At 32.1% G+C, this 23,209-nt stretch overlaps 1 protein-coding gene across 1 annotated transcript in view; it reads left to right on the forward strand.

Moving 5' to 3' along the window:
* LOC124365576 (trypsin-1-like) overlaps window positions 1-12,742 on the forward strand; it is a 28,369-nt gene extending 15,627 nt beyond the window's left edge. Inside the window, exons 2-6 of the mRNA XM_046821568.1 lie at window positions 2,793-2,886; window positions 5,495-5,675; window positions 6,525-6,808; window positions 10,316-10,467; window positions 12,451-12,742. Of these exons, the coding sequence (XP_046677524.1) occupies window positions 2,793-2,886; window positions 5,495-5,675; window positions 6,525-6,808; window positions 10,316-10,467; window positions 12,451-12,615 (876 nt within the window). The 3' untranslated portion in view covers window positions 12,616-12,742. The remainder of the gene's footprint in view (window positions 1-2,792; window positions 2,887-5,494; window positions 5,676-6,524; window positions 6,809-10,315; window positions 10,468-12,450) is intronic.
* Window positions 12,743-23,209: the final 10,467 nt, after the last annotated feature.

The following is a 23,209-nucleotide window of genomic DNA, read 5'->3' on the forward strand; positions in this document are numbered from 1 at the left end:
TTAATGCTTGAGTATTTATTAAGATACATTAATAGGGCATTTAAACGCTTGAAAGCTATGCTTTGAAATACCCTACCTAGCTCTAAAGTTAGTGAATTGAAATATTTGCTAACAATTTTATACCTTATAAGTAAAGTATATGGCGTTATGTATTGTTATTATGGTCTATTACTCACTTCTAGGTTTCTAAGGAACTTTTAACCGCTTAAGAATGAGTATCAAGTCAGGAGTTAAATAGCATCCTGATGCTTATGAACCACTAAATAGAGCTTTTGAAATGTACTTCACATCTGAGTAATAAAAAGTTCTCTTATATAGTTGTGAGAATTTTTCGTATTGCCCTTAAACTTAAGTAATAGGTACTAGCTACAAAGTTCAAACTTGGTAAAGGCTAATATATTACGGAGAAAATTATTTCCAAGACAGTACAAAACATTTATAGCGATAGTCATAGTTTTTCTAAATTTTTGAGCAAGCACTTCACATTAATACCTAGTCAAATAATGGTGTTAGTCACACCACATCCATTCATGCAAATTCCAACGATGGTGTAAGTCTTCCAAGTGTGTGGTCACTCATTTGAATGCAATAAACTCATCGGCACTATAAATGGTAATAATTTTGTTGAACATAAAAAGACTGGAAAACTAATTGTTTTAAAGTAGAAAGAGCGGAGACAGACTGAGATTTACCCAAAATGATAGCTCCATAAGCAATGTCAATATTGTAGAGTTATAAATAAGGTTACATCCACGAAGTGTTGGTCTTGTTCGAAACCATTGGCCAAGTTTAAAGAAGGCAGCTCTAGCGATAAAAAGATTAGTATTTCTTATGCTAGCACCAGTGATGTTATGTGTGCATAATCCACTCATGTTATATCCCGGTAAGGGTGGTGCAAGAGAGATATATGATAATAACTAGATTTTATAAAAGAGCAATTTGAACCAGTAACATTGTATTATTTCAATACAGCACTTTGCAGTTAGTTTACATGAAACCAATAAGTGTATTCGTAAATAATTATACTGTGATTTAATGCCTTTCTGAATATAACTAGCTCTGTTACCAGTGCCACGGCTCGGGAGAATTGAGAACATTTGCAAAACATTTAAATGATAAGAGTCTATTGAAAGACGTTGTTGAGCTAAAAACGTAAATATTTACTGATTGAGCTTAGTCATTGTGTAAGACATTTATGTCTTGACAAAATATTGTGCCGTTATTCCCTCCAAACAGTTCATATTTGATTAGGTCTTGCAATTTCAGTATTAACATTATTTTTTTAAGTTAAATGTCTTCTTAATGCATTATTATTAGAATTAATTCCTACATTTGAACCATACCAACGAAATGGGGCCTTTTGAGGCCAATTTATTTTCTATGTATGCCTATTCTGAGATATCAGTACACCACAGAGAACTGAATAGATCTTCAAAAGTAATTTGATAATTAATTTTTGCCCTATATACATTTATACTACTAATTTAACCTTTCAGATTGCTCAAGGCTCCAAGGCAAACTTAGCATTAGCGTCAGTTGTGAATAATTATTTTTGAGATGGGTTCGTTTTACATCAGATTGTTTTATTATGATTACTAAATTTTTTTAAGGAAACCTGTCCAAACTCAATTGTAATTCTTTATAGATTTTAATTTGGATTAAAACTTACTATTGGGATAAAATATTCAAACTATACAATTTTTTTTATTATTAAATCTACGTATGTTGTTTTTCTAACAATCTAAGAGTCTTACGAAGGCATTAAGTATAATATTGGTCATATTGAATATAATTTCAAATATCTTCTTATGAAAAATATGAGAGGGTGATTAAAATGTGTTGGTATTTCAATATATATATATATATATATATATATATATATATATATATATATATATATATATATATATATGTGTGTGTGTGTGTGTGTGTGTGTGTGTGTGTGTGTGTGTGTGTGTGTGTGTGTGTGTGTGTTTTGCCTATTTTGATTATTGTTTTTTTCTTAAACAAATCCCTTTTATTGCACCTTCCAATTTTAGTGGGGTTTGTAATTATGTTAATACGAAATATGTGGATAGATGCTCAAATCCTTTTACAGTAAGACTTAATGTAACCCTTCGTATATCCTTGTACAAAAAACCTGAAGTGTTTCTATAGTGAATAAGGTTGTTCATTTTTCTATGATTTATTATTTTTAATTTAGCTATAAATTGTCATCGTTTCAAATTATTATAAGTTTATTAACAACAACAAAAACATAATATAGTGTCATTGAAAGATTCTAATTTCATAGAGTCCTATATGCTTATCATCGAGTTATTTACTTGGTTTCATTAAATTTCCGAGTTAGTTATTTTTACATGTATGTAGATATGTTTTCTAAATTATATTATATGTTATAAACTATTTTCTAGAGTTAATATTGAGATAATTAATTATTCTAAGTTCTTAATTTATATTATGTTCAACTCACGAATAAAGATTAGTCAATAAGATTATTATAGTAGATGTGTATTGTGTGTATAATTGTAAAAGATTTACTTTAATATAAGAGAGCGAATTAAAGAAACTCACCAAAATCCATTTATAGACGTGGAGGTAGCAACTCAGAGACGATCTGAACTACTAAGTTCTTGAGACCCGGCAGACACCGAGACCAACAGATCATGTGGGTTCCGGACAGGGTCAATGTCGAGTTCCGACCTCCGCTTCACAGTGGGGGTATATCAGTTGACATACTAGTAGTACAGGTGTAGTGTAGTGTACAGAGCTATCTACTACTGACTGTGTAGCAGACCTATCAGCTGGTAGAGATGGCTCTTATGCCGCTCTTGTGTTTTGTGCTCTTAACAGTGAACAGTGTCGTGTATGCTGAAGAGACAAATTGTGAGTAACAACTACCAGTTTATTATTGATTTTCAAACTTTTCATGTTCTAGATGGAGTAATGGACTGTACGTGTCAATATTTAATTGGTCTTTATAACTATTATACGGTTAAAAAACAAACATATAACCACACTTATATACACGGAAGTTCTGTTAGCTAAATTTATACTGCCTAAGTGATAAAACTGTAAAACAAGCTTTTTTGAATATCGTAAACCCAAAATTTATGAAACCCGTTTTCCACTCATATAATTATAAGATAAACGCGTTTTTATCATACGTCACAAATAAATGGTAATTTTGATTCATTGGTCCTATAAAGTGATTACCTTGCAACAGGGATCTGAACAATCAGCTTGCAAAATATACGATTTTTCTGTCCGTTAACCTCACACTTTGTTACTTGTTTTATTGATAGTAAATAACAGCTGTAAACGTTATAATATGATTTTTTATTTATTATGTAATAAACTATTAACTGAACTAGTGATGGGTTAAACCAATTTCGGTGAGTTTAATGCCATTTGACTTAGGCCTACTTTGATCTCTTTGAACACATAAAACTGTAAGTAACAGATAGAATAAATAACTTCAAAATACAACTAGTATAAAATCACAATAATTATTTGACTAAATAAATTTATATATAAAATTACACTTCTCTAAAAACTATTGATGCTTCTAGCATATGTTTAATGTTCGTTAGCCAAAAGAAAAAATCCAGGCATACATGTATATGAGAAATATTTTGAATTGAAAAGCGATTAAATAATTCAAATGTAGGTTTGATCATTTCAATGTAAAATTTAAAAATAATTCATACCGGAAACAGGAATCTTTGGATATTTACCATCATAAATTGATACAAGAAATGTGTAGCATCTACCTCTGTACTTGTACTAAACTTATTTTTGTATCACTGAACGATTGAAATGTCCGGAAAATCATACTTCCCTCATAATCCATCCATTTTCAAAAACAAACTTTAAACAGAAATGACTCATGACACTCCAGACAATTAAAATAAATTGAACCATAACCGACGTGGCTTACGAATTATGAAAAAGTAACGTATCTCTTATCATTGATTAGTTGGTTATACCTTGTACTTATGGTCCTCATATTATGTAGTCCCTTCTTATATGTGGTCACAAACCAGTTAAACAAATTTATTTCCACAGAATTATAGTTTAACAGCTCTTAAAATATATGCATAACAACGTGGTTAGTGTCATGCTTTTGTTCTCCACGATTATTAATTAACCATCAAATGTTATTGAAAGTTTTATAAATACAACTTAGGACACTTTCACTAGTTATTTCCATTTCCATCTTTTTTAAGCTGTAAATTTTATACTTTACTATTTCTTTTTACTATTATTTTTTATATATTATAATCCTTGCTTTAAAAGATTTCTCATAATGTATTCGTTAATAAGTTAAAAGTTAATTTCTCACAGTGTTCTTTTACGTGATGAACAGCTAGTAACTGTAACTAACCCACCTTAACCAACGTCTCATAGAGCTACAATCCATCGTAATACTCAATTGTCGATAAATGCCTAAACTTTAATATGATGGTTATGAATACGTTCATTAGAATCCAGGAAGAGAGTTCCAGTGATACAATAATAAGTGGTAGTTACCATAAGTATTGGAGATGTTTGGGATACCTAGGATGGTTCAGTTACAGTGAACGAGAAATATATAGATAGATTGTATAAAAGAGCATTTTAAGCTAAGAATGCAGCATTATTTAAACACACTAAACCAATTTGATATCAGAATCTATTTATCAGATATATCTAGACATCAATTATATTCATGGAGATATGAGCTCTAGGAGCACATATTACTGTAATAAACTGAAGCAGGTTCTTTTATTACGCCTGTGTTAAGTATTTACCACTACTAACATGTTAATTTTATGGAAGCATGATTTTATTTTAGCATTTGCCATCATTAAGTGAGACAAGGAATCAATAGCACTACGGTTTTGAAATCTGTAACCTAATATATTCCTTTTGTGGATATCTACTCTAACATATAACTAAAATCTAGGTTAAATAAATACGCATAAGTCAAGAATGGCAACAACCATGATGTGCAACAACTCCATACAAAACAACTCTAAAATATGTATCACTGAACAATGGCAACTCTGCCTTGAAAAATCATGATTCCTTGACAATTATTCCATCGCAAAAAAGAAAATTTAACAATGAAGTGCTACTTTCATTTATTTATCTCCATATAAAGATTAATGTATTTTTAAGGCAACAGATGCCGTTTAAGAAATCAAAATATAATGCACATACTCTTATGTACACGTACCTTACGATTTGTTTATATTTAATGCAATAAGTGAAAGCTTGCCATAAACACTCGTGTGGTTCTTTTCCGTACAGTTACGTTCTGCAACCTCTATTTAAAGAATTTGTCAAATATTGTACGCCCCCATAGTGAACATATTAAAAACATTTAGTTATTAATGTTTTTTATTTGTTTAACTGATCAGTTGCCAACATTGGTAATGTTTTAGTACTTATTTCATTCATTAGTTCCCGATATAATTAATAATGTTTTAGTATCTGTTTTACCATCCAGTTGCCAACGTTGACTGTGGGGTTTCGAGGGCACTCCGTCACGGCAGGATTGTGGGGGGCCAGGACGCTGCCCAGGGGGAGTTCCCGTGGCTGGTGTCTCTCACCCGGAGTGGAGGTCACTTCTGTGGCGGAACTATTGTCAACAGTCGCTGGGTCTTAACTGCAGCACACTGTCTTTGTAGGTGAGTTCATCACAGTCCTACAGTGTTCTTTATCGGCAATAACTCACACATTTTAGCTCTGACGTGTCGCGTAATTATTTTCAAAACACGACTAAAGATGAATTCAAAAAGCAGATACAGCATTGATAATTCCCAAAAATGATACCGAAAATCCGAAACGATGATGATATTCAATAGCTAAAAGTCTAGATATTTGAACCATTTTACTATATTTCACATCTCACAAGGTATTAAGAAGACATTAACAGGTAAGTTCATATCGTATGAGAAACAAAAACGAAATACTTTTAGGACATATTAAGAGATGGCTGTGCCGACTGTTATTCTCTTTTAGCCCTTAAATAATAATAAAAACCTCAAGCACTGAATAATTATTTGTTACCGCATGAACACGGTAAATATCTCATATAAAAATACAATTCATACGTACCAAACCACTTTTTAGTTTGTTTTTATTTATTAGTAGTTTTGGTAATTAATAGGATTAATTCACTTCATCTTTTTATTTCATACGAATATTCTAAAAGTGAATTTTGAAAAATAAAATAAAATCTAACTGGATGCTCATTAATCGTATATTTAAAATTATACATTTTCTTTAACTCCATGTAATGAAATTAGGGTTTAACAATATTTGAGGTTTAACTGTTCCTATTAGGCGAAACTCGCCGGAACTGTTTCGGGTTGTTTCATTATTGTATTTAAGTTAGTAATAAGTTAAGTAGTATGGGCTCATAACCACATAGTGAATTGATGGAGGCGTTTTTACCGTAACTAAATAAAAATTAACTTTTTTATACTCAGGTTGTATTTTTCTTTTCCTCTAATTCACTAATGATGCATCCGTAGTGGCAGAGACGAGCTGGGTATATCGAGCCTGAGAGTGACTCTGGGAGAACACGATCTCCGCCAGAGAGGTGAGCACGACCTGCCCGTGTCCCGAGTCATTCTGCATCCACGTTTCCGTTGCGGTCAATACGGGGACGACATCGCATTAGTGGAGCTGGGGTCGGAGGTCCCGTGGTCTGTCGGTGTGCTACCCGCCTGCTTCCCACTGCCGGGGGTAGCTCTGGGACACCAGGCTGACGTCATGGTGGCCGGCTGGGGGTGGACTGAGGAAAGTTCGTCTAAGGGTGAGTTATTCAAGAACTGTTGACTTTCTAAAAAACTAACACATAATTTTTAAATAAAGGTCTGCATTACTAAAAACTAGACATCAGTCTGATACATTTTAGGATTATAAGAAAGCTACGTTACAGCTATACACAGTTGACACAAAGGGCGATACCATTTATAAGACCATTGACTTTTAAAATTATAATATATGATTTATCACTTATAAAGCAAGTATGTTTGTTAGTGAACTTCATATTTACTTTCTTACTTTAGTGATATTCATTTATGTAATCCTGAATTGTGTCTTATGTTTTATAGACGTTGACTTATAAAAGGTTGTGGATATGTTTGAGGTTTTTTTGTTAACATTAAATGATTGTTTTTATTCAAATAGTATATAAAATTAGAGCTGGTTAAACTAGGACCTAAAACCTCTTTGGTTGGCTTTGAAAAGGACCTAAAATATTGAGAGCTTTGAAAAGTCTTATCTAGCTGGTGCATATCAATGAAGGTCTCATTTTTGGGTTCCTCAACAACACTAAATTAACTCACTCAAAATGAGAGGTTTTAACCGCTGTATTTACATAAAATATTTTAGGTGACCTTTTTTATTTGGTTCTTTTAAATGGTTTTTATTTTGTATACCTAGTGGATATCCTAATCAGAGGTATATCCCTAAGGGTGAAAGTATTATTGGATTCTAACATGTTTTCTCGTATCAGCTACCAATTTTTTTAATAAATCTGGCCTCTGGATTTGTGAACCTTAAAAGGGAATATATCACCCTTGGGTTACTCAAAACCTAGCAAATCGTCCAATACAATAAAGTTTCAACATCAAGTAACTTTATTATCTAAATTGGCAGTAATCAAAAGGCTTATATAAAACTTACCAATATGTGTTTTATTTTTTTAATATTATCAAGACTGTCTTTTAGCAATAGATAAAGTGTTCTCAAAATAGAATATGCACTCTTTTTAAATGCTTGCTCCGAAATATTGTACTTTAGAATCTTTAAATATGCAATTTAAAAAATTCTCAAATATATTTATTTGGAGTTTAGCTCTTTTGTTCCAATGTCTGTTTTGTTTTATCAATAGTATTAACACACATACACATATACTTTTTGGACTCACTAAAACTACTCGTATTCATATAATATTGTAGTAACACTGTCAGTGTTAGTATTTTTACATCAAGGTTTAGTTATAATTTGCTAAGCTGTACTCCCAAAAACTGTTTGAATACCTTTTTAAACTCCTTTATGATACTAATTTTTTCTCTTTTTGATCCGTACAAGCCTCAGGAAATGTTTGAATTACACATCGTATCTTCAATAGGGTCCATTTCGCTTGTGAATTCGTTTTGTCTGAAATATTTAACGAGTCCGGTAAAAGTATTCCATTCTTCATTATTATATGGTATTTGACACTACGTTTATTTTCATGAATAGCTTTTGTCCTAGTCAGCCATTTAATTAAATGCAAATCTTTTTTTAATTTTGAAAACACATGATATATTTTAATAAATTTTTTGCAACAAAGCAAATATTTAAGAAGTATGTTTCTATTGCCAAAGTAACAATGCAGTATTTATAAAATGGTACAACTGTGAGTGTTATTAAACAAAGTACGAGGAGATATAAATAATATTTTTGTAAATAATAGTATATCCAAATGGACAACTATGTATTAGTAGTTGTATAACTATTAGTAGTTGGAAAACCAAATGAAAGGCAGTATCAATGAGTTTACCCGAGATAAACAATAACCTAACTAAACACATTTAGTTTTAACCTTATAAATTGGTTTTATGTATTTGTAACTGTAAAAGTTATAGTAAACGTTTAAGCAATGAAGATATCTTATAGTTTACTATTTCACATTGTCTAGGAAATTAGTATGCAGTACAATATCAATAATTAGGGTTATTTTATAATATTCATACTACTTTATTGGAAATTCAATATGTAGGGATAGATTTGATTAATACTTAATTTGATTAATACTTAGTAGTAATGTACCAGAAGTCCAAAGACCCATTAACTTTTGAACTGAATTATATTAAAATATTTTAATGGAGAGAACGTTATAATTTTAAAATCCTGTTTTGGGGTGTATAAGAATTTCATCCTCCAACCCAAAATGGGTAACCTAAAGATACAAAATGTTTAAACGTAAACATCATTTGAGTTTTAAAGAGGAGAGATTTGTCATGAAATTCAATTTTGTTTTCTTGGATACTTTGTTAATGAAAGTAATGATTTTTAATAAAGTTTAAATTAAAATTTCTATAGGGTGCCAATTTGTACTGGATTGAAATAAAAAAAAACTCGTATGCGGCATTTATCCACTTTTGTTAGTATCTTTAAAATGAGATATCATTCGATGGTGGTTTTTATTTAAAACTTTTAAATTACCCTCCCAATCCCTCAATTAAGGTCTTAAATAAATATGCCCCAAAATCGTGGTTTTCATGATTCTCCCATGGATATTAATAAGTAATTTCTGTTGGAAAATTAATACGGGGTGAAACTTTTAGGACTCCTTCTTTAATTTAATATTAAACTAGCGGGCCCGGCGCGCTTTGCTGCGCATTTCAATAATTTTTTGCAAAAGTTGCCCGCGGCTTCGCACGCAATTTCCCGTTGAAAACAGTACACTATATTCACTTATTCTTTTTCTATCACATTCTAAACATTGCTGAGATAATTGATAGTCGTTCCATCGTGAGCCTCTTGGGCGTATTATGAAGGTATGTACCATATTCCTGCCTCTATCTAGCTGTTACCCACGGCTTCGCACGCAAATCTTAAGAACCGAAGTCCTTATATTACTTAGTAATTTTTTTTTTTACTATAATAAATTTTAGATTAAATTAGTTATATCTCCGATGCCACGATTGAGCTTGCTTTGTTGTCTCGATCGAGAGAATATGTACACACGGAGTTTTGAGAACCATACTTCTGTCAAAAAAAAAACAACTAAGGTTGATTTTATAACATTCTTTATATTTGTAGCCAACGTAAGATAGTAATTATGATATCTGCATTGCTCTTCTGATCAAGCATGAGCATGGTTTATATTAAATAAATATTGCAGTTAAAGGTGAATTTTTACGTCAAATTTGAATTGTATTATCTGGATAGTAAAGTCTATGTTTAACAGTGATTGCAGAAACAGTTTAAACAAAATTTGTCGTTTTCTCTTAAGCTTACTCTATGCTTTAAAACTATAAGTGTAATATATGTTTACAAAGAACAGCTGATTAAAAATTTGAAAAGACGTTAACATATGTTTGCTGCAATGCATTTCTTATGGGTATTTCTGTAACCAGTGGGGCGGAATCATGAATCGGGAAAGGGATGGGCATAGCTTATAAACCTTCTCCGTGGAAAAATACATATACGTACAAATTTTCATCATGATCGGTCCAATAGTTCACGATTCCATAAAGGACAAACATACAAACATTCATTTTTATATATATAGATAAAATACTAATGTATGTGTTGATATAACCAGGTATCAGGTCCAACGTGCTACAGAAGGTCAACCTGTCGGTGGTGGAAAATGCACAGTGTAGAGACTGGTATCGTTCTCAAGGCAAGAAACTCGAGATACGGGACACACAGATGTGTGCAGGACTGGAGCAGGGAGGCAAAGACGCTTGCTGGGTATGGAAGTTAAAGTGAATTATAATTATATTACTCTTCTATAAATGTTTTAGCTGATGAAAGAACTTACAGACGGAAAACTGTTATTACTTTAATATTTGAAAACTGATATTCACAAAGAACACTCATTATCAACAATGCTATAAACTGTACATCTTTTATCATTTATGTAAGAAATGAATGAAACGAAATTGATAACAGAATATAAACATTTTAAATTTAAACTTAAACTTAATCTTATGGAGTAAAATAACAAAAAATGGAAATAAATATGGGCAATGAAAAAACCTACATGTGGAAATTACTTTGCTCCCATAGCTCTGTGCGCAGGCTTGTCTTCTAACAGGCAAGAGAATTTTAAAGACGTTTCACTATTGAAGTGAAGAAAAGTTTAAAAGAAAATGATCGATGTGAGTAAAAGTGAATCAGCTTGTGACATTTTTAGAGCAGTTGAATACAAAATAAGTAAGAATCAAAAATAAAAGAATTGGATAAATGTTGTAAGATAGAATAATTAGTAATTGATTTAATAAATGGTGACAGAAACTATGAATTATGTTTACACTCCATAAAGACATATTTACAGTAAATCGAACCTGTTTATACGTAAACTTTAAAAATGTACTTAGGATTTCCTCAGTATATTTAAAGTTTTTTACATAAAAGGAATGAAATTAAATATAGATTTATTGTTGAGGAACTTAAGAAATCCTATTTACTGCATGATCTAAAACACACCTACGCCAATCTTACTCCACGTAGAAGATATAGTGAAATTGAACATTAACCAACAATTCTAACTTATAATATAAATTGTATAATTCTATCCAATTACTTCTAAGTGATTTCACTTTCATAGAGCTCATATATAGAAAATTTAAATAAAAATAGAAGTATGTTTATAAACTGACAAAATATTAATACATATAGAATATATTATATACAAAAGGTGTTAAATACTACAATTTATTCAAAGTTTTTAACCCATATTATCCCTATAATCGATCAATTCACTTAAATGTTCATCTCTGTCTGGTTTATATCTGACAGTTGAACTTAAACTGGATACAGCAAAATCGATAGGTCACATTAATCTGGGCAACGCAAGTGTAGATCGATAATCACATTAATCTGGGCAACACAAGTGTAGATCGATAGATCACATTAATCTGGGCAACACAAGTGTAGATCGATAGATCACATTAATCTGGGCAACACAAGTGTAGATCGATAGATCACATTAATCTGGGCAACACAAGTGTAGATCGATAGATCACATTAATCTGGGCAACGCAAGTGTAGATCGATAGATCACATTAATCTGGGCAACACAAGTGTAGATCGATAGATCACATTAATCTGGGCAACACAAGTGTAGATCGATAGATCACATTAATCTGGGCAACACCAGTGTAGATCGATAGATCACATTAATCTGGGCAACACAAGTGCAGATCGATAGGTCTAGCCTGCTACGGAGGATGACTGTTAGAGTTGATGGGGCAAATGTTTAATCAGTTGCTAGCCTTTACATAAGAGCGTGCTACTCCTGCCTGCTTTTTCTGGAAAGGCTAGTTCAGAACTGGCCTCCTCTTCTTTCAAGTTCATATGACTGAGATATAGTGCCCCTAGATCTCAACTGGAGACGGCCCCTACCCCCAGAATGCACCATTCATCCTCAGTCTCTCTGGAAGCAATCGGAAAGATCCTTATCATTTTGTACTTGGCCGTTTCTGTCAGTAATGTGTTTAAATAACCAATGAAACATACGATCGGAAGACCAAGTCTCTGTTAAACGACTTTTATTTATATTCATTAAATTTGTATAAATGCCAATTACCTAATTTAATTTCAATAAACATTGAGTCATAAAGAGTACTTGTTCTGCAAAAATGGTATGCAATTTATATCTTATTTCATAAAATTCACTCTTATTTCCTGATTATTGTCACTCTGAATAACGAATATTTCAACCCATTACAGGCTGACAGTGGTGGACCCCTGATGTCGGGCGATGCACGAGGTGTGACTGTGGTGGGAGTTGTGTCTACCGGTATCGGCTGTGCGAGACCACGTCTCCCCGGACTGTACACTAGAGTGTCCGAGTTTCTTCCATGGATATCTGCTTCCATCGGTGACAGCGACTAATTTACTGGTTCAAACGATATTAAGAAGTCGAAGATATCTGATATCTTACTGTAAATATTTTATATACTGTGTATATTATTAGTGTATTGTGTTCCCACCGGTTGAAAAGTAGTTTAGCGAAACAAAATAAAATAAACTATTGTATTTACTACAAAACGCATTTTATTTTACCTCTCGGTTATATAAAAACTTTAATGTAGTTAACACCAGCTGTGGCTGTTGAAACCTGTTATGGCGGGCACTGTTTTGTTAATTTTTAAGATCATAATTTAAAAACATGCAGAATAGTTGTTAAGAACGTTTCCTTAAACAAAGCTAATAATAATCGTTAGCCACTTCCAAGGCTTAATACGAGTGAAATACTGACTTGTATTTTGATTAATAAAATATATTTATAACATTTAACAATCAAAATCAGTTGGAACATTGTAATTGTATTTTTTTTTAATATTTAAATTATATTAATGTGGCGGTTTATATCTTAAAAATTATATGCAACGTAAAGTAAATAATTCATGTAAATAGGTGTCATATTTTATTTACTTTCAAGTCTATAGCTCAGTTCATTATTGACAGATATTATGTCGTGTAATTATACGGAAAATTAACTTTATATGCACCCGGCAAACTATTTTTGTTCATCCAAATTGGGTTTCATATTAGTGCTTTTATAATAAAAGTTACCATAAATTATGCACTACGTGTTGGAATAGCTAGGCTTGTATTTATTAACATTTCACATGTTAAAATCACTTCTGGTTGTACTGAATGTTTTTTCCAAAGTTTTTGATATGATATTGTCTTTTTGGCATCATGGTTACCCATAAGACCATTGAAAATGTTGCTAAAATTCAACCAAATCCCATGGAGTGGTATGCACCATCATCTAACTCAGTGTTTCTCATATATAAATCAAGCTTCATGCACGATTTCAAGTGTATAGGTTAGTTCTTTTTCCGAGACATCGTGCAGGTTGAAACAGGCAGGCAAAAATGAAATTTTCCAATCACTCTAGTGTTAAGCCTCTCATCCAATAACAAAAGATAAAACAATAAACGCTTAGGATATGTTGGATCTCTGACAGTATTTAAAACTTTGTATAAATTAGCCTCTTAGATACTGCAAAATAAATATATTAAATACACTATACTATGATACAAAAACCTAATTGTGTTTTTCAGTGTATTCGTGTTACTAAACCATGTCTAAACACTACTGATTTTACTGAAATATTGAATGGACATTCTTAGAGTCATTAGTTAACACTATTTCTAAAAGTCCTCCTGATTACGTCTCATTGGTCTAGAAAACTCCCTTAACACTCCATAAGCCATTATATTTATGGACTTGGCTTAATGAGCAGATAGTAAATGTGTTTGATCACTTGTAAAAGTCAGGAGTAATAAGTAAAATAATTTATACACATTAAAACACGTTGATAGTAAATGTTTTGATCACTGTAACAATATCATATTAATTGCAGAAACTGTACCTTTAAAAGTAGAAGTACTCATTGCCAGAATACCTATTACACAATTAAACTTGCACTTTAATTTCACGCGTCTACAGTGCCCATTGAAATGTGCCCTCTCAATGACGATCATTAAACCGCAAGGACATAAGGACATGTCATTAGGATTTCATGTCTTTATTTGTAAACTCAGTGTTTCTCCCACGGATAATTGTACGTTGCTTGATCTCGTGTTTCCAGCGGAAGGATCTGGACATTTTCATAAAACTTAAAACAAAACTGTGTATATTGTTTAGAGAGCAAGAGAACAAAGTCTATTCTTTTAATGGTCTGTCGAGTAAAAATGGTCATATAAAAATCGTTTCAACAATCTGAGGTAATTTATTTCATCCCAGTTTTGCATCTCAATACCGCAATAAACACAATACAAATATATGTGAACTCCGTAAGAAGAAGGGGTACTCTAGTAGTAATCTATAATTTTCTAATATGTATCATTGATAGTATAATTAAAAAACATAAACATTGAAAGAAGTGTTTCATTAACTGTACATTATAACTTACTGAGTATATGTTTTCAAACTAGTTTATGTCCTTGTGAGTAAATTTACATAAACATTTTGTTATATTACCAGTCTGACTTATTTAATTATAAAATTGTTTTCTTAAACTTACTTACTACAATCAAGCAACTACGTAAAGGGGGGCACTCATTTGGCTCCAAAAACGCTTCACAGCAGTGTCCTGGATCACACCAGCGCGCTCTCCCACACATGCGTGGAAGTTCTTTTTCCATTGTTTTCTAAGATGGTCTTCGCCCCTTGTCTTCTGCCACTGCTCCACGATTTGGCTGATTTTTTGTCTTCTGGTCGATAGTTGCGTTATTGGGTTTGGATAACTCTGTATCATTTTACACATTTTAGGTTATTTCCTGATAGAAATCAATGTAAGAGCTCCTGCCAAGAAGTGGGGATGTCGGAAGTGTGTTGTTACATTAGTCGGATGTTATAGACAATATGTTTTCTCCTTAAGATTGTTATTTTGTATTTTTTTTGGCAAATTTCCTATTAATTTATAAATATGCAACTCAATTTCCTTGTTGTACCAGTGTTTGGATAGTTTCCTTCATACAAAACAGTACCATTGGCATACCCAAGCATAACAATAAAGTGAGTATTTGAACATATTCTTTAATTTTTGGCTGTATCATGTTTAACTCCCCTTTACAATATATAGAAACTTTTACTTTAAAAAATTTAGTTTTTGAAAAAGCCTGGATTTAATGATTGTAAAACATAGCATTAGTTATATTTCACAGTTTGGACTTATTTAATATTCAAGGAAATGATAATAAATACTATTCTAATTCACTGATGTCTTTACAATAAATTGTTAATGCTTTCTGTCCGTAATCAAGTGGGCAATATTTCAACTCTGTATTGAATACCGATGTTATGTCATATCTCTAATATATTAGGCCTAGAGTATAAGTACACTACACTGAAACTTTTATATCTGCTATGTTTACTTGTATATAATATATTAACACTAATTTTTGAAATCAGTTTTGTTTGGACAAAAGTGACGTACATAAATGATATATTATACTAGGTATATTAATAACTATAGTTTTATCTGTAACTAGTAATTTTTACTAAAACAATTTAAGTATTTCGTATTTTTTAAATGTCTCTAAGCAACCCGTGTACATGCGACAAATTCATCGGAGGGAACGCTTTTAATTTGATTAGTGACTCATTTTACATCCTATACAAGTACTGGATGTTACTTTTTTCTATACAGAGTGTAAAAAATGTGTACAAGGACTGGTTTAGGAGAGATGAATGCTAAAGGGAAAAACCTGGTATTAGTTATTATAATAGAAAGTCCTTATTTTTAGCTTGGCTGTTAAACTTTACTTGATGCATATCTTGCATTACTCTTTAAAAAGATGTACATTTTGAGCTATGTTTGCGTTAAATATTTTTTAGAACTCCATTTGACGTCACTACCTTAAAAACTATTTTTTAAGTCCAGAATTAATTTACTAAGTTTAACTTTCATAACTTTAGCCAAGGCAAGAATATTAAACTATCTAGAACAGGTCATACAGTGCAAAATGTTTCAAACTTTAAACCAGTTTTTTTTTTAAGAGTGAACCTTTAAGGTCAAATTTGCGGCATTGTATGCTACTAATAAAGAAATTTGATTTGATGTACTACTCAACCTATGCTATCCTTTAAGATTTCCTTCTGACTCTTTGCGGGCCATCCCCCTGACATGGCAAAAAATGATAGTTACTTAAAAAAGTAGATTTACATGTGCAGTAATGATGTACCAAGTTTTATTGTTTTAACTTTAATCATTTGGGAATTATCAAGCCAGTGCAAGACTTTTTTTTGCACCTTGTATATTACACCATATAAGTTTTTTATATTTCTCAAAAATATTACATAACTATTTAGACTATGTGTCACTTACTCAGTTTTTACTACTTATTTATTCAAACATTTTATAATGATCATTTTTTTTTAATGACTGTAGCAGCAAACTGAAATAGAGTATTCTATCATTCAGATGATTATTATTCCTATTGTTATTAGTGTTATAGTATCATTAATAAGGGCAATGCGCTCATGTCTGCAAAGTAATTGCGTAAGAGTGACTTTCCACATTTTTATTACCAGCTACATTGCCTTCCAAATTATATATTCAGACAAGATTTTTAACTTTTTATTTTTAAGAGTTATAGTTAATTGATTCGAGATGAAGAAATTTACACGATTTTGTAAATTATTATTCACCTGATTAAACCAATCCAAAGTTTGGTGGTCATAACGAAAATAAAATCTGTTTTCAAAATATACTTCAAATTACCACGAAATTATCGTGCCTTATAAGTAAAATCTTTACATTTTGTGTCTGCAAGTTTTTCAAGGCATTCTAACAATTTTTTAAAATATAAACACAGTTTTTCGATCCCTAAAACAGGAACACGGCAACACAGTATGTGAGTAATACTAAATGCCAAGTTAAGATTTTAGTCAGAGACCCACCGCAGCGTCGTTTCTAGACACACAAATCGAATTTTATCGACCCCCTTAATAGTGAGCGATGGAGGTGTATTGTATTGTATAAAGTGTACAGTTTTGTCTGCTGTGGTTTCAAAATTATAAATATAATCACATTGTTCCTATCATACAGATGGCGTTAAAAAGTACATCTTTCAGTAAATAAGGATACTTTATAGCCCATTGTTCAAGAAACGATAGTAAAATAACGAAGAAATGGAATCCTCTTTAGCTGATATAAGGTTTTGTAAAGCACGTCGACAAGGGCATAATTCCTACCAACGCATTCATGGAAGTATTTAACCGCCGTTCTCCATATTTAGGTTAGCTCCCGGAATGTAATATTCCACATATTGAGGTCATTCTTCAACTCTCTGTTCTAATGAATGTGCTGATTATTCATACTGCTCAACCTCTACATGTACAGCAATTTATTATTAAACTTTATTACCTTTTAGTACTTTATGAAGCATGTTTTCATCTAACTTTATCAGTGTATTAACTAGAAATATTTTGTATATGGTTCTTTTATGTAACGTATTTATTGGCTGAGCTTTAGCGAAGCCTGTCACTCGAGAGGCTGGAAAATTTCTTTTCTCCCTGTTTGCCCGTCCGTCCATACAATATCTCTAAACGAGTCTATAGGCTTATGATCTATGATCCCAAATTACATGAAGCTTCATTTCTATTACTTATATGAGTTTGATAATAAAGCATGTCACTCCGTGCGGTTTGGCTGAGCGTTTGTGAGCATGTTTAAATGTTTTTATTTAGCGATGAGAAAATATCAGAATAAATAAATTCAGAGTAAATATTCAGAGTAAATCACATTGAAAATACTTCATAGAAATTGGTAAATTTTAGGTTTTACGCTGATATATTTATTTAATATAAATGCTAGTAAGTTAAAGAGATATCGTGATACTTTTAACCTCAAAACTACTAACTTATTATAACGACACAATTCACTACAAGACACAGATGTTTATTAATATTTTGCGAGACCTGGGACTCATTAACCAACGCCGCGCATCACTCACATCAGCAGGAACAGTATCTAAAATAGTTAAGCGCTGAACCGTAACTGAAGAAGGGCAAGATTCAAATGTCACTAAGATATTTTGTTTTAATTTTTTTTTACAGTCACTTCTTTTAATGTAGGTAGTGATACTGTTAATTCATCCTATCCCTCATTATGGGATGACTTCACCTATTGTGCAATTACTGATATTTGTATTCTAATTAAACATTAACTTTGTTATCTAGGCTAATTGTAGTTCCAGTATCATATATTTTAAATTATTTAGTAAGCGACTTCCATTATGGTGCATTTCTATCCCTAGATTCATGAAGCCTTAGTAGGCTGGTGCAATTTCTCTTTTGTTTGCCGGCGTAAACATTTTTTGTGGTTATCTGTCTGTCTGTCTATCGGCAGGACATCTCTAGAATGATATGAACTTTAAACTTAAAATTTAGCATGCAACTTCAGTGAACCCTGTTTCGTGACACGTAGAGGAAATGTCAATAAGAACCAGTAATATATGAGCTCAACATTGATTTACGTGGATCCTTTTTTATTTGAAATTTTGGCCATTTTGAAATATCAACACTATTTCAACTAATGCAAATTTAAATTAAATGAAAGCATTTTTACTTTTTGGACCCTATGGACTGAACCCATATGAAAGAATGGATGCAAAAAGAGTTGCTGGATCAGTTCCAAACCAATAATTACGATTTTCTTTATTCACAAAGAGCCCACTGCAATGCGCCCTTTATTGAGAGGGTTCTGGCAGACCTTTGTGGCGCTACTTAAGAGATTTGTACTAACGAAACCAGCATTGAGGACTTGAATGCCAAGTCTTTTGTTGTTGAACATGAATAAACACATTTAAATAATGAACCATGACTATTTGTGATAGGACTAGAGAAAATATTCTTAGAATATTCTTAAAATATAAGAATATTCTTATAATCTGAGTTAATCCAATACAATTTAAGTACTAAGATTCTTCTTTATTTTTTACATTAAATTCTGGAAATCATGTACTTTAATAACAATTGATAATATAGTTTTCTTTAATAACTACTCTTTAGACCGATTAGAGAACCCTGAAATAATCGTCGTTTTGTTAAATTTTAAAAAACACACTGTTCAAATTAATGCAATAATCCAAGCGGGGAAGGTAAATTGCACGCAGACGTCCCTAATGCATCTTTTACGGGTTTTCGAATCATGTGTTTACATTTTTGATTAAATTTAATTATTGAAATGAATATAAATCTTACATAAAGCCTCTCATTTGTGATTAATAAAGCCAATCCAAATGTATTTTTTAGTCATTTGTCAACCGACTATAATAAATTATTTACTAAACATTTCTCTTCTTCCTTAAATATTCACCATTTTAAAATTATTTCAATAATGATGTTTTTTATTTATAGAACTAAGATAGGCTATGCTATAAAGAAATGAATATTGATAACAAATTACCATACACCTTTTTTGAGATATGCCTTTTTTAGAAATGCAGAAGATGGTAAACGATGCAAGATAATGCAGTAAAGATTGAATTTTATTTAAGCCACTTAATTATTTCCATAAGTTTAGCTTTTTTACTGTATTGTAAATATACATTTAAATCTCATAGGGTAAGTACGTATAAAAGAGTGACACTACGGACATTTTATATTCTTCTTCGGAAAAAATAGATCTCTTTATTAGCATGTATGCATTTTGTACAGAAAATATTTTTCAACCATTACAGTATTTTTAACTACTATTGAGACCGATCCTAAAGAAATGTCGGAAAAATGTGTATCCTCCTACAAGTGAAAACGTTCACGGGTAGATATCACGAAGACAAAATTTCACGTTTTAGTAACTTTAACACAGAAAAGCTGGTCACGTTACCCAATGAAAGTTATTTAAATGTGATTAGGCATGATTTAAGTTAACTAAGCAAAATATTTATAATTAATTTCGTACAAATCATTGTTCTATGCTATTAAATATTAGAAATTATGGAGTTTGGGAAATATAGGTTATTATTATTGTGTATTACAGTAGGTCTGTAATTCAAGAATTAAAGAATTGAATTAAGAAGTACAGAACATTGCTATGGTTAAATGTGGATATTTGGCACTAAAACGGTTATTGGCACTCTACAATTCTTCGGTATTTATAAGATTTCGGTTGGAACCACTGTTGTCAAAAATGGTCACATATAAAGACAGATGTTATATTTTGGTACTGATTTTCGTTTTGGATGTTCGCAATGCACGTGGTCGCTTAAAATAAAAGTAAGAAAATTATACGTATTAATAGTTGATACCTTAGTTATGTATTAGTTTTATTTCTTTTTTAGCCATAAATAATGGTCACAATAATGAATTTAAGTATGTTCCATGACCATACCAACCCTCAAAACATACATGTAATGACACGAGAGGGTGCCAATATCTGTACACTAATAAACTCACTACTACAGTTATTGCCACAGGATGCCAACAACTATCAACTGTACCAGCTGTCTAAATATGTTTTTTAAATGTTCTATAATCAGTTTCAAACGTGATTTATACGTGAGTTATTTATTAAAAGTAACGGAAAATACTGTATTGAAAAATCATAGCCAAATTAGGTATTTAAACACAAAGTAATAAGTTAAGAACTCATGGGATAAGTATGAATCAGAGGTATAACCTAATATATGCGCGAACGCAAAACCCTCGTTGACCCCAATTCGAACGTGAATCCACCGCTTTGTCGATAAGCGATCTCTTATGCATCTTACTTTGTTATAAAATATCGTCCTATTTGCATATAATCAATATTTCATTTCTCAATATTGGCTAGTGTAGTGTTCTATGAACAAAATAATGATAACGAACGAGTTTTAAAATAACCGAATAAACTCGGTAAAACATGAGAACGAGTTAAAAGTCGGACGGACTGTCCTTTTGGTCCTAAAATCGGTAGAATTTCTTGTTCCAACCAACGTACCAAGTGTCGTTTCTACGTCCTTTCTACCTAGAGACAAATGGATGGACTGTCCTTTTGGTCCCAAATTCGGTAGAATTTCTTGTTCCAACCAACGTACCAAGTGTCGTCTCTACGTCCTTTCTACCTAGAGACAGATGGACGGACTGTCCTTTCGGTCCCAAATTCGGTAGACTTTCTTGTTCCAACCAATGTACCAAGTGTCGTCTCTACGTCCTTTCTACCTAGATACAGATGGACGGACTGTCCGTTTGGTCCCAAATTCGGTAGACTTTCTTGTTCCAACCAACGTACCAAGTGTCGTCTCTACGTCCTTTCTACCTAGAGACAGATGGACGGACTGTCCTTTCGGTCCCAAATTCGGTAGACTTTCTTGTTCCAACCAACTTACCAAGTGTCGTCTCTACGTCCTTTCTACCTAGATACAGATGGACGGACTGTCCGTTTGGTCCCAAATTCGGTAGACTTTCTTGTTCCAACCAACGTACCAAGTGTCGTCTCTACGTCCTTTCTACCTAGAGACAGATGGACGGACTGTCCTTTCGGTCCCAAATTCGGTAGACTTTCTTGTTCCAACCAACGTACCAAGTGTCGTCTCTACGTCCTTTCTACCTAGAGATAGATGGACGGACTGTCCGTTTGGTCCCAAATTCGGTAGACTTTCTTGTTCCAACCAATGTACCAAGTGTCGTCTCTACGTCCTTTCTACCTAGAGACAGATGGACGGACTGTCCTTTGATCTGTGGATTCCCAAATCAATAGATTTCTCCATTGAACTAACAGGAACACTTTAGAGTAGTGCCCTTTCTTAGGGGTTCTATCTGCTGTGTACGGACCTGTAAAATAAAGTAAGGGAGATAATAGTATAGTTCAAGGTCGACAGTTTTTATCAATACTACGGTCAAAGATGTACATCATTGCTATGTTTAATTTAGACCTAAATTCCGACTGCTTCAAGATATCAGTAATCAGTTCCTTCTAAAATAATGCAATAATTTATATATTATATTCATATTTATTGATAAGATGCAGTTTATTAAACATTTTCAACCCAGTTTATTAAGGTCTTTACAGTGCCTTCTTAAAATCATGTCACTCTGTGTCAGCCTATTTGTGCGATAACCCTTGATAGAAATGGCCCTACAGAATTTAAATTTAGTACACCGATTTATCCCTATCTAAGGAAAAGACGCTATTGAATTTTTAGTCAGAGGGCAGCAAAGTAACAAGTAAAATACTAATATTAAAACACGTTTCTTATGGGTAACCATAATTGGAAGGAGAAAATCCAGAGTATACAAATAATTATTAAACGAGTCAAGTATGTTGTAAAGTTAATTATTTTATACTAACACAAGTGATAGGTTCTGATCACTTCATTAGATTGTTCATTCTTATACACATGACGTTGTATCTTAACTTGCAATGTCGGTACGTTTTGTCAAGTTTTCAGTTCTCCATGTAATGGTTTATTAACTGCGTAATAATTTACATTGTAAAAATGTAAACACCTGAATATCAATAAATTATTTAAAAGACTGTGCTATAGTTACAGCGTAAATCATGAACCACACAGTGCAGTAGTACATATTCGAGAACAAGTTGATAAACATATGACAAACTCATAAACTACCCGCTCCTTACTTTTCAACGCTAGAGTATTCCATACACAAGTAACGGGTATCTGCAATGCGTGTCGGTAACTTTGCTGAATAACAAAGCAGCAAGTTCTCTCTCACCTAATTAACCGGGGAAAGTTTCCCGCCAACTTCGGAATTATGTAAGTAGCAGGTAAAACTTTAAACCGCTCCAAACCAAACCGATATTAATCTCTTTCCCTCTACAACAAGACTTTGTTTTTATATAATGAACATTTGGTTGTTTCATTTCGCAAGTAACTACACAAGTTTACATATCAAATTTTAATTAAAATAATTGCGAACTCATAACTGGGTGTTTTAAATTTACAAAATTTATATTCATAATGATAAAAATTAACTATTTAATTAGGTGGATCTAAATAAAATATTTCATATAAAATATCAATTA

Source organism: Homalodisca vitripennis, chromosome 6 (genome assembly GCF_021130785.1).
Source record: "Homalodisca vitripennis isolate AUS2020 chromosome 6, UT_GWSS_2.1, whole genome shotgun sequence".
In the NCBI taxonomy this organism is placed as follows: Eukaryota; Metazoa; Arthropoda; class Insecta; order Hemiptera; family Cicadellidae; genus Homalodisca; species Homalodisca vitripennis.